The sequence below is a fragment of the Schistocerca gregaria genome, chromosome 2 (genome assembly GCF_023897955.1).
Source record: "Schistocerca gregaria isolate iqSchGreg1 chromosome 2, iqSchGreg1.2, whole genome shotgun sequence".
Lineage (NCBI taxonomy): Eukaryota > Metazoa > Arthropoda > Insecta > Orthoptera > Acrididae > Schistocerca > Schistocerca gregaria.
The window spans coordinates 873317922-873330824 of NC_064921.1; the positions used below are offsets into that span (position 1 = coordinate 873317922).

The 12903-nt window shown below is 39.3% G+C and overlaps 1 protein-coding gene across 5 annotated transcripts in view; it reads right to left on the reverse strand.

Annotated features, from left to right (window-relative positions):
- Positions 1–12903, reverse strand: part of LOC126335270 (protein OSCP1) — a 48350-nt gene that overhangs the window by 5220 nt on the left and 30227 nt on the right. For all 5 annotated transcript variants that reach the window (XM_049998324.1, XM_049998325.1, XM_049998326.1 and 2 more), the window contains exon 5: positions 4300–4536. In XM_049998324.1, coding sequence (XP_049854281.1) covers positions 4300–4536 — 237 coding nt within the window. The remainder of the gene's footprint in view (positions 1–4299; positions 4537–12903) is intronic.

Sequence of the window (12903 nt, forward strand, 5' to 3'; positions counted from 1 at the left end):
CTTTCAGTCCCTGTCTTGCCCATGAGTGTCTGCACACTAACTTTGGTATCTTCACTTATGATCAGAATCGCTTTGGGTTTGTGACATCCTTCAATAATATTCTGCTATGGTAGTCACTGAATGCTTCACACACTGCCCTGCTCACAGCTAGAAGATTTTCATTCAACATCTCCCTGTTCTAGCCCTTTGCTTTGTTTTACACATCTTATGCAGTATCAGGAGAAAGAAAACTGGCGTTCTACGGATCGGAGCGTGGAATGTCAGATCCCTTAATCGGGCAGGTAGGTTAGAAAATTTAAAAAGGGAAATGGATAGGTTAAAGTTAGATATAGTGGGAATTAGTGAAGTTCGGTGGCAGGAGGAACAAGACTTCTGGTCAGGTGATTACAGGGTTATAAACACAAAATCAAATAGGGGTAATGCAGGAGTAGGTTTAATAATGAATAGGAAAATAGGAATGCGGGTAAGCTACTACAAACAGCATAGTGAACGCATTATTGTGGCCAAGATAGATACGAAGCCCACACCTACTACAGTAGTACAAGTTTATATGCCAACTAGCTCTGCAGATGACGAAGAAATTGAAGAAATGTACGATGAAATAAAAGAAATTATTCAGATAGTGAAGGGAGACGAAAATTTAATAGTAATGGGTGACTGGAATTCGAGTGTAGGAAAAGGGAGAGAAGGAAACATAGTAGGTGGATATGGATTGGGGCTAAGAAATGAAAGAGGAAGCCGCCTAGTAGAATTTTGTACAGAGCACAACTCAGTCATAGGTAACACTTGGTTTAAGAATCATGAAAGAAGGTTGTATACGTGGAAGAACCCTGGAGATACTAAAAGGTATCAGAGAGATTATATAATGGTAAGACAGAGATTTAGGAACCAGGTATTAAGTTGTAAGACATTTCCAGGGGCAGATGTGGACTCTGACCACAATCTATTGGTTATGACCTGTAGATTAAAACTGAAGAAAATGCAAAAATGTGGGAAATTAAGGAGATGGGACCTGGATAAACTGAAAGAACCAGAGGTTGTACAGAGTTTCAGGGAGAGCATAAGGGAACAATTGACAGGAATAGGGGAAAGAAATACAGTAGAAGAAGAATGGGTAGCTCTGAGGGATGAAGTAGTGAAGGCAGCAGAGGATAAAGTAGGTAAAAAGACGAGGGCTGCTAGAAATCCTTGGGTAACAGAAGAAATATTGAATTTAATTGATGAAAGGAGAAAATATAAAAATGCAATAAATGAAGCAGGCAAAAAGGAATACAAACGTCTCAAAAATGAGATCGACAGGAAGTGCAAAATGGCTAAACAGGGATGGCTAGAGGACAAATGTAAGGATGTAGAAGCTTATCTCACTAGGGGTACGATAGATACTGCCTACAGGAAAATTAAAGAGACCTTTGGAGAGAAGAGAACCACGTGTATGAATATCAAGAGCTCAGATGGCAACCCAGTTCTAAGCAAAGAAGGGAAGGCAGAAAGGTGGCAGGAGTATATAGAAGCTTTATACAAGGGTGATGTACTTGAGGACAATATTATGGAAGAGGATGTAGATGAAGACGAAATGGGTGATGCGATACTGCGTGAAGAGTTTGACAGAGCACTGAAAGACCTGAGTCGAAACAAGGCCCCCGGAGTAAACAACATTCCATTAGAGCTACTGACGGCCTTGGGAGAGCCAGTCCTGACAAAACTCTACCAGCTGGTGAGCAAGATGTATGAGACAGGCGAAATACCCTCAGACTTCAAGAAGAATATAATAATTCCAATCCCAAAGAAAGCAGGTGCTGACAGATGTGAAAATTACCGAACTATCAGTTTAATAAGTCACAGCTGCAAAATACTAACGCGAATTCTTTACAGACGAATGGAAAAACTGGTAGATGCAGACCTCGGGGAGGATCAGTTTGGATTCCGTCGAAATGTTGGAACACGTGAGGCAATACTGACCTTACGAGTTATCTTAGAAGCTAGATTAAGAAAAGGCAAACCTACGTTCCTAGCATTTGTAGACTTAGAGAAAGCTTTTGACAATGTTGACTGGAATACTCTTTTTCAAATTCTAAAGGTGGCAGGGGTAAAATACAGGGAGCGAAAGGCTATTTACAATTTGTACAAAAACCAGATGGCAGTCATAAGAGTCGAGGGGCATGAAAGGGAAGCAGTGGTTGGGAAAGGAGTGAGACAGGGTTGTAGCCTCTCCCCGATGTTATTCAATCTGTATATTGAGCAAGCAGTAAAGGAAACAAAAGAAAAATTTGGAGTAGGTATTAAAATTCATGGAGACGAAGTAAAAACTTTCAGGTTCGCCGATGACATTGTAATTCTGTCAGAGACGGCAAAGGACTTGGAAAAGCAGTTGAACGGAATGGACAGTGTCTTGAAAGGAGGATATAAGATGAACATTAACAAAAGCAAAACGAGGATAATGGAATGTAGTCAAATTAAATCGGGTGATGCTGAGGGAATTAGATTAGGAAATGAGACACTTAAAGTAGTAAAGGAGTTTTGCTATTTAGGAAGTAAAATAACTGATGATGGTCGAAGTAGAGAGGATATAAAATGTAGACTGGCAATGGCAAGGAAAGCGTTTCTGAAGAAGAGAAATTTGTTAACATCGAATATAGATTTAAGTGTCAGGAAGTCATTTCTGAAAATATTTGTTTGGAGTGTAGCCATGTATGGAAGTGAAACATGGACGATAACTAGTTTGGACAAGAAGAGAATAGAAGCTTTCGAAATGTGGTGCTACAGAAGAATACTGAAGATAAGGTGGATAGATCACGTAACTAATGAGGAGGTATTGAACAGGATTGGGGAGAAGAGAAGTTTGTGGCACAACTTGACTAGAAGAAGGGATCGGTTGGTAGGACATGTTTTGAGGCATCAAGGGATCACAAATTTAGCATTGGAGGGCAGTGTGGAGGGTAAAAATCGTAGAGGGAGACCGAGAGATGAGTACACTAAGCAGATTCAGAAGGATGTAGGTTGCAGTAGGTACTGGGAGATGAAGAAGCTTGCACAGGATAGAGTAGCATGGAGAGCTGCATCAAACCAGTCTCAGGACTGAAGACCACAACAACAACATGCAGTAGACTTTACTTCTTTAGGAGTTTCTTTACAGTGACTGTATACACATGTACATCATGAACTGTTCTATTAGTCATATCTATCAAGTGCATAGTCAACTATTCTTCTAAACCTGAGCCACATTTCTTGTACAGATAAATGTTTCAAGTTCCTTATTGGATATCGCCTTCTACCTTTTTATCTAGTTTGCTGAAAATATAAACCTTTCTACTTTTTTAAATTGCCCTCCATACTTTGGTAATCACTGTTGCTACAATTGTCCCATGTCACTGATACCAGTTTCTCTGTGAACATCCTCAAAGACACCAGGTCTATTTCTTGTTATTACATTTAATATATTTCAATATTCCAAACAATCTGTTCTAGGTGGTTCTCAGAGAAAAGATTTAGTAATGTATCACAGAACATACTATCATGCCCACCACTTTCAAAACTGTAATTTTTCCCAGTTCATTGTTGGATGGTTAAAATCTCTTACAATGATGACAGAATGATTGGGCAAAACAAAATTTCCATGCGAAGCACCAAATGCACTGGGTCATCTCCTTTCATTCAGAACATCATCCTTTCTTTAGAATTTATTTTCTTAGTCTAGATGAAAATGGAAAAATATTTGCTTAATCTGACCAAAAATAATACATGGAATTACATAATACTATAACTCTGCCTGCTTTTCCTTGATAAATGAACACAGTATTATTAATTGCTCCTATTTTCTCTTTTTCTATCACTGAATAGCCACTGCACTGCTTTTTGTTTTTATTCCTTATGACACTTTCTGTCCTTGAACATAATGTAACACACTTGTGCTGCTAGCTTCTTTGACTGTTCCTCACAATGTTTTGAGCTACATCAGGTGGTGTGTGTTTACAGTTGTCAAGATTAATGGTCTGCTGATACAGAGTCATAAGGAAAAAATTGTGGTGGGAAGTAGCTAAGGAAACCCTAGTAAAACTGCTCATCAGTCTTCCTACACATGTCTCACAACATGACCATGAGAATAAAGTCAGAGAAATCTCAACTATAGTGCACAAACATTTGTTCTTGTCTGCTTCTCACACACAGATCACAAATGGGAGAGGTGGGGAAAGGGGGAGAGAGATAAGAGTCGTATATTATTATGATGTACCTATAGACAAACACCACAGAGTTGCTTGTTGTGTTTAAATTTCGATGTAGATGCACACATGCGTTACTTACCTTTCGTTCACCTCTGTACCAAATAAAGTTATGTGTATTAGGTCTTTTGTTGAGTTCCAGTCAAAAGCTGTTCTGTTTCCTAATAATTGTGTCATTAATAGATTAAGCTCTCCTTGTGCTGCTTTCACACTAGCTGCTCCTTTGGAACAGCCGCCTGATGCTGGCTTCAAGGGCACTTCTCCAGTGTGGCAAGTAGAAACCGAACAAGTGTCACTGTGTCCTGGTGCAGATGCATATCTGGAAACAATTCAGTTCAAGATCAATTCAGGATATATGCAGATACAAACAAACATTGCCTTTTTAAAAGGAAATTTTAAAAGTTTATATTGAAGGTACTATAAAAGACGGTTTAATGTAAGTGTATTTATTTATAACTGAAATACACTAGAGCCATATACCAATTAATTTTTTATGAAGAATATCTAAAGATCCTTGCAGTTGATGTTTTCCTTCCAGCTCACTGCCTGAATCCAGCTCGTCAACAAATACAACAAGTTTACTGTTACTTGTCCTGGAATAATTCTTTCAAAATGTGCAGTCATGTGTTACTTAATGCCAAGTCCTGAATACCTTTGGTCATTTAAATTGTAACATATCATTCCTGACTGCATCCATGAACTTGTCCTCCTGGTTATCGTGGGCACCAAAGTTGGAGAGAATGGGTCTAACTTTACTGAGTAGGATGTGATCAGAGCCTGTTTGTCTAGCTTAAGGATTACTAACTTCTATCACTTGTGGGAGAAGTCCTGGATGGCAGCAGCATGCAAATTTAAGTAATGGTTATCGTGCTGAGTAGTATTTTTTCTACACGGCATCCCACACAAGCAAACCAATTGCGACTTTACCTGTGGTTACTTGTACTTTAGGTAACTGAGCTATGTATGGCTCCGTTTAAAAAGAATAGCTCAATTATTGAGTCCCACAAATCTGCTTTCATGCCCAGCAGCTAACTTGCTACAAATAATAATTTGTAGTTGTGATCCTGCAGTCAAATAGTCCATGCATTGGCTAAAATTGTGAATTTATAAAATAAATAGACATGTTAAATAAAAGATCATGAAAAATTAATAAAAAGGGTTCTATCCTAATTTCTCTATCTGAAGTATACACAAAGAATGATGTTGACTGATGTTTACTTAAGAACATATATCTCAAATAAATGGAAAGTGGTCCTATGGTAACTAAGAATAATACAGACAGAAATAATCTTATTAAATGCAGTAAAATTGTACTGACAGCATTACAAGAATGATAGCAGAACCCAAAACCTAAAAAGTCATCCAAAGTGTGTGAAAAACATTTCGTGATCACTATACATGGGGGGAGAAAAAAACAACCATCTTACAAGTGCTGCCAGATGTAGAGAAAATCAGCACTACTTGAACGATGTACATTTGCTGCAAGCACTGCCAACTTCAAGCTGCCCCCAGACACAAACTATTAAAAAAGGCTTGTGTCCACTAACAAATAACTTCTGTACGCACTTGCTGAGGTGTTTACATTAGAACAAAAACTTACTCAAGTTTACTTCTTCAACACACTGGGGCAAGTTTGTTTCAGGAATTTGCTGCAAGTATTTGTTGCAGAAGTGCAGTTATTCTTAAAGCCCAAGCAGTCAAAAGTGTTGTTTCATTTTTATTAATGAATGAACATTGTGGCATAACACAAAAATAAAATAAAAATTAGGGTAGTACATACTGATGTTACCACGAAATACGAGGGTGGTTTGAAAAGTTCTTGGAATGGAATAGAAAAAAAGTACTTACATCACAGACACTTTTTTTTTTATTTTTCAATGTAGTCTTCAAGTAGATTAAGCACTTGGTCCAACAACGATGTTCCAGTGCCTTGATACCATCTCGAAAATGAGTTTCCTCCAGGCTTGCAAAATAGTTGTCAACTCTGGCTATCAATTCTTCATTTGAAGTGAATCTTCGTCCGCCAAGAAAAATTTTCAGTTTTGGGAAAGGATGGAAGTCTGATGGAGCAATATCAGGTGAATAAGTGGGTGTGGCAATTAATTCAGACCTTCGTTCATGTAATTTTGCCATGGCGACGGCACATGTGTGCTGGCGCACATTGTCATGATGGTAGATGACTTTCTTCCTTGCAAAACCTGGCCTTTCTTCGTATATCTTTTATTGCAATTTGTCCAGGAGGTTGGCATAGTATTCTCCAGTAATTGTTTGCCAAGTGGGGAGATAATCTACGAGGGTCAGTCAAAAAGTAATGCCTCCTATTTTTTTTTCTACGTTTAATTGTCAGGAAATTTAAATGCAATTACATAGGTTGAAAACCACAACATTGAGGATCATTTTGTCATTTTTCAATGTAATCTCCGCCCATCTCTACAGTTTTGGCCCATCTTTGAACAAGGGCATGTATCCCACCACGGTAAAAATCACAGCTCTGCTTCCTAAGCCAATGACGCACGGATGTTTTGACGGCCTCCTCATCTTCAAAATGAATCCCACGATGAGCTTCTTTTAGTGGCCCGAACAGATGGAATTCTGATGGTGCCAGGTCAGGGCTGTATGGGGGATGAGGCAAAACTTCCCATCCAATTTTGACAATTTCGTCAGAGGTGTGACGACTGGTGTGTGGTCTTGCATTGTCATGCAAAAGAAGAACATCTGCCATTGATTTTGTTGGGCGAACTCGCTGAAGACGTGCTTTAAGTTTTTTGAGGGTTGTGACGTATTGAACAGAATTTATTGTGCATTCCTGCTCCAAAAAAATCAACCAGAATCACACCCTCTGTATCCCAGAAAACTGTTGCCATAACTTTCCCTGCCGATCGCACAGTTTTGAATTTTTCTTCCTCAGCGAGCTTGTGTGACGCCACTCCATTGACTGCCTCTTTGATTCGGGTTCAAAAAAATGCACCCATGTTTCGTCCCCGGTCACAATTTTTTTCAGAAACTCATCTCCCTCCAAACAGAAGCGCTGCAAGTGTTGGGAGGCTATTGTTTTCCTTGCCTCTTTATTCTGATCGGTTAACATTCTTGGAACCCACCGTGCACAAACTTTTGAGTACCCCAATTGTTTAATAATCGTGATCACACTGCCTTTACTAAGAGAAATAATGCGACACACTTCATCTGCAGTCACCCGACGGTCACCACGAATGATGTCATCAACTTGCTGAATGTTGTGTGGAGTCACTGCACTCACCGGCCTGCCGCTCCGCTTTTCGTCAGTCAACGGTGTTTGCCCTTCAGCTTCCTTACAACGACGAACCCATCGTCTAACAGTGCTGACATCCACTGTCACAACACCATACACCTTCTTCAGTCTTTCATGAATGCGTATGGGCGTTTCACCTTCTGCATTCAAGAATTCAATCACACAACGCTGTCTCAAACGAACATCGATGTCGGCCATCTTACAAACTTCTGCTGTGCTGCCACCTGTTGACACAGAAAGTTACTACTGCAGTGGATTGCAGAAGAAAGTTTGAGGAATGGCGCCAAATTCAAATTTTTCACTTAACTTAATTTTTTTAAGTAGGAAAAAAATGGGAGGCATTACTTTTTGACCGACCCTCGTACAAACAGAAACCCCTTTGAATCACAAAACACTGATGCCATGACCCTTCCCGCCAAAGGAATTGTCTTTGCTTTCTTTGGTGGCAGACAATCAGCATGTTTCCACTCCTTTGACTGTTGTTCTGTCTCTGGGGTCCTTGTGGTCACAAACTGGCACAAAAAAATCTTGTTTGTTTCTCCTAAAATGGGCCAAACATTGTTCCGATATGCCCATTCTCATGCGTTTTTGATCCAGCAACACCCATCTTGCAGATAATTTTTTCATTTCTAATTCTTCATTTAAAATGTGATATACCCTTTCAGATGACCTCTGGCAAGTGTGAGCAATATCACACACTTTCCACTGGTGATCCTCCATTACCATTTTGTACACTTTTCCAATGATTTCTGGAGTAGTGACACATCTTGGCCGACCGCTGCGCAGATCATCATCAAAGCTCTCCCAGCCAAATTTTAATTCGTTTGTCCACTTGGCAACAGTAGAATATGAAGGAGCAAAGTCGTCCCCCAGTGTATTCAGGAAATCGGCATGAATGTCCATTGCTTTCATATATTTCTTTATGAAGTACTTAATCAATGCTCGAATCTTGACTTTTTTCATCTTTGCAAATCACTATGACGGAACAGCAACAGAGCCACATCATGGCCACAGCTCTCTTGCAAGAGCATTAATGTGGCACATGTTTACAGGCAACAGTCCAATGAATATCATGTGAACAACTCATTGCACCAGCACTGACCTCTCGTGGTGATTCGGAGAACTTTTCAAACCACCCCATACTATTCCATTAACTAAAATCAGAGGACTTAGATTAAAAACTTTGAGGATGTCATATGCACATTTTGAACATCTCTTGTCTATTGTATAATCAAATATTCGATAACAGGTAACAAAAATGCAGTGTGGTATCTCACCAAGAGACTGCATTTTAATTTTCAATTTTTGCAAGCAGTATTTACTATTTTTAACACAACTGTAATGCATTTATGTTTACAGTAATATTTAAAAAATCAGCTAAAATTTAAAGGCATCCGTACTGCCATTCTACCTTCCCTTTTGCTAAAACAAATTTATTGGTAAACTCATTTCACACTTGTTTGACTGGCGGTGTCAATTGCAATTGTGCATTTGTTTCAACCCATCTGTCTTTGTCCCATTCTCCTTTTCGATACTGATATTCTCACACTGGCACTGAACACAAACAACTTTTGTAAATTTGAGAAAAACTTACATGAACTAAATTTGATAGGTACCTGCAGCAACATGCAAGAAACTAGAACAAATTTTCACTCTGTAGTGGAGTGTGCGCTGATCAGAAACTTCGTGACAAACTGAAATTGCTTGCCGGACCAGGACTCAGACCTGTGAACCTGGCCTGGCCTGGCATACAGTTTTAATTTGTCAGGAAATTTCATGCAAGTAACTGTTTCTACTAACTTGCGAACATCTTTAAGTTGATGAAAGTAGCAGATGTCGACGGGAGGGAATGGGGAGGTTGCAGATATGGTGGTTCCTAATATGCCACCCAATTATGTGATGTATGGATAATGCACCAGGTCACAGTGGGAAGTTCAACAAAGTGCCTAATAAATACAATTTCAGGACTACGATGTTAGAGTGGTTCAAGATAGACAAACTGCAGCAACTCAATAAGGAAAGCCAAACAATTATCTAAAATAAAGGGAAACAAACCGCCATGAAAGTGTATGTAGTGGATAAAACAGCTGAGAGCAGAAAGGCCTAAATGATCCAACAATTTCTTCGAACAGCTTGGAAGAATTTCATGGAGCAGCTTGAAACTCATAAAACTGAGGGACTCTGCTTGCAGTCCTCGAAGGTGAAGCGTAGGTCACAAGTCTTGGCCCCGTGTGGTAGAAGTGAAATTTCAAGAGTATAGTGAATATTATGTCAAGAGTGAGTGATAATTGAAGTTATTTTTTCAATATGGAAAGCTTAAATGAATGACCAAGTATCTTTATCATGTGCAGGCATTAATTATAATTAATCATTTTCTGATCATCTAGGTAAGTGTTGTGGTTTCATGGACTCCACATGTTCAGTAGATAGATGCTTTATATCAGATCACTACTGCTATTGATAGCTGGAGGTGGTGTTTAATGACTGAGGCAAACTTGGCAGAATATAACTGAATTCAGTGAATTCCATCTGTTTCTGAGAAAGCTGGATGTCTTGTGTTTTAACGTGTCTTGAAACTGATTGACTTTGAACAATATTCCTGTTTTCTCTTGCTTGAGATGATCAGTGAAAGATGCTAAGAGGGAGTGTATAAACTGTTAGCAGTACACAATTTCAAATCCAGACACTGGCCCTCGGAGCCTGTATCAATGAATGCACGTATACAACTCCATTGGGGGGGGGGATGTTTCTTTCATATAGCCAAGCTATCAATTCTTACCACAAAATTCCACAGTTATCTAAGACACTCAATTAATAATTTCTACAGTGAGACAAGAAAGAAAGACTGAACATCAAAACATCACTGTTGATAAGTGTGAGTATACACAATTTTTGCATAGTTAAATTTTGGATATTTCCCTCAAAAGTCAGAAAGTATCCTCTTTGTCATATATCAATGAGTAACCACATCATTTACTAATGTTTTACTAAAGGGATATCTTAAATAGCACCCAGGTTCACATTTTTGCATAGGGGTGTTTTTGTAGAGCACTCATACTGGCTGTCCTGAAGATGTACAGTTCTGTGTCCATTCGTAAGTAAAAAGCTCGAGAATGAACATGTTTTAAAATGGTAACAACTGTACAGGTAGAGACAATGGTCTGGGACTGTCATATGGTTACAGAAGTACAGTAGAGTCCCGTTAATCCAAAATAATTGGGATCAGACCTTTTTTGGATTACCGATTTGTTCGGATTAGCCGGAATTATGGTGACAAATTATCTAGAATAAAGTATACCAAGCTAATAAATAGGTACACCATGGTAACAAATGGGAACACATGTGCGAACAATGGCTCATCCTCATCCTCACTCCCTGCCCTTGTTGTTGTGCACTGTTGAGACCTTCAAAGTTTCTGAGATCAGTGCACTGCCAGTTGGCTCGCAAAGTGCTTGGTTATGTTAGTTATCGATCGCTGGCACGCTTAACAGTTGTATTGTATTCATTCAGGTGTAGTGGTGTACGTATTTTCATCATGAGTAAATGGAAACATACAACGTTAACTCTCAAAGAAAATCTGAATGCTTTGAAGCAGATAGACGATGGTGATAATGTATCTCCATTGGCAACAGAACTGGGTGTTGGTAAAGCAACCATTTGTAATTGGAAGAAGAACTGAGTAAAGCTTGAACAATCCTGTGAAACGTCTTCGGGAAAAACACTCAAAATTCGGCAGACTTTGAAACAGTCCCAGTACGATAAAGTGGATGAACCTCTTTTCCTTTGCTTTATGCAGGAAAGAGAAAGGGGAACTCCTTTGAGTGGCGCACTGGTTCAGGAGAAGACTGTTTACCTGAACAAGTTAATGAAGGGTGATGAGTCTTTTTAGTGCGAGTACGGGTTGGTTGGACAGATTCAAAAAACATCATGGAATCTGTCAGCTAACAATTACTGGAGAGAAGCTTTCTTCTGACTGTGATGCAATGATGGAATTCTTGGGTGAGTTTGAAAAAATGATAAGAGTGTGAAAATATTCTCTCCAACAAATTTATAACACTGATGGGACTTGCCTAATTTTAGGGCATTTCCAACAAAAAGCCTGTCATCAAAAGCAGAAGACCATGCGCCTGGTTTTAAAATATGCATAGATCGTGTGACTTTATTAGCGTGCAGCAACACTGCTGGTAATCATAAGCTGCCTTAATCAGCTGCTAGGCCCAGAGCTTTTAAAAACTGCAACATGAAATCCCCGCCCGTATATTATCGTAACTAGATAAAAGCATGAACGGATGGTATGCTGTTCAAAGAATGGTTTCACGGCCAGTTTGTTCCCTCTGTTCAAGGGTTTTCTAAGGCAAATCATTTGTCTCCCCGCGCAATCCTTTTGATTGATAATGCACCATTCCACCCCAGCACTGAGGAATTACGTGATGGAGAAATTTTGGTGACGGTTTTGCCACCGAATGTTACACCACTTCTACAGCCAAGGGACCAGGGCATACTGCAAACATTAAAACTGATTTACAGAAAACGGTTTTTAAGAATGCTGATCCAAGATGATAGCATTCCTTTAGTGGACAAAATAAAAAAGACCAATGTGAAGGATGTTGTTTATTGGGCCGCTGAGGCATGGCAGAATATTTCAGAAAATATTCTGAGAAAATAGTGGAGAAAACTGTGGACATCTCTTGAATTTCGGCACAACCTAGTTGAAAATGCAGAGGAAAATCTGCTACAAATGATACAATCCCTGGATGTGAAGAAGCTAGTGAAGGAGACATAGATGAGTGGATGGCAGTGGATGCGGCATCTGTGGAGAACCTTACTGACACTGATTTAGTTGCTGCTGTTACTCGAGACCAGCACGAAGTGGACTGCTGTGACAGATGTGGCAATGAGCCTGAAAGCGACGGTGCCACACAGTGATGCAGCAGAAGCCCTCGACCTCGCACTACGTTATTGGGAGCAACAGCCCACTGCTACACCTGCTCACTGGATGTTTATGAGATGATGGCGCAACTAGGTATCATATAACAGACTGTCTTCATTAGACCAAAAAACAATGACTGAGTTTTTGTCATCTAAAAAGTGGGATAAAATGTCTGCTGTATTTTAGTATGTTTGACAGCTTTTCTTTCATTGTTATGCATTGTTTAAACCTAATGTTTTCTTGCCAATTTTTCTAATGCATGTTTCCTGTACTATGTAAATTAAAATAATGTGTATGTAAAGCAGTTTACCACACAGTTTTCCATACTTAGACTAACATTTTTCATGTTCAATTAACTGAAAGTTCAGATTATCAGGGTTCAGATTAGCGGGACTCTGCTGTATGTTGCAGAAGTTAGGACAGTCACAGATGATGTCAGTTCAGGCCTCAATTTGAGGAATTATTCACTATTTCACAGAGATACTAAC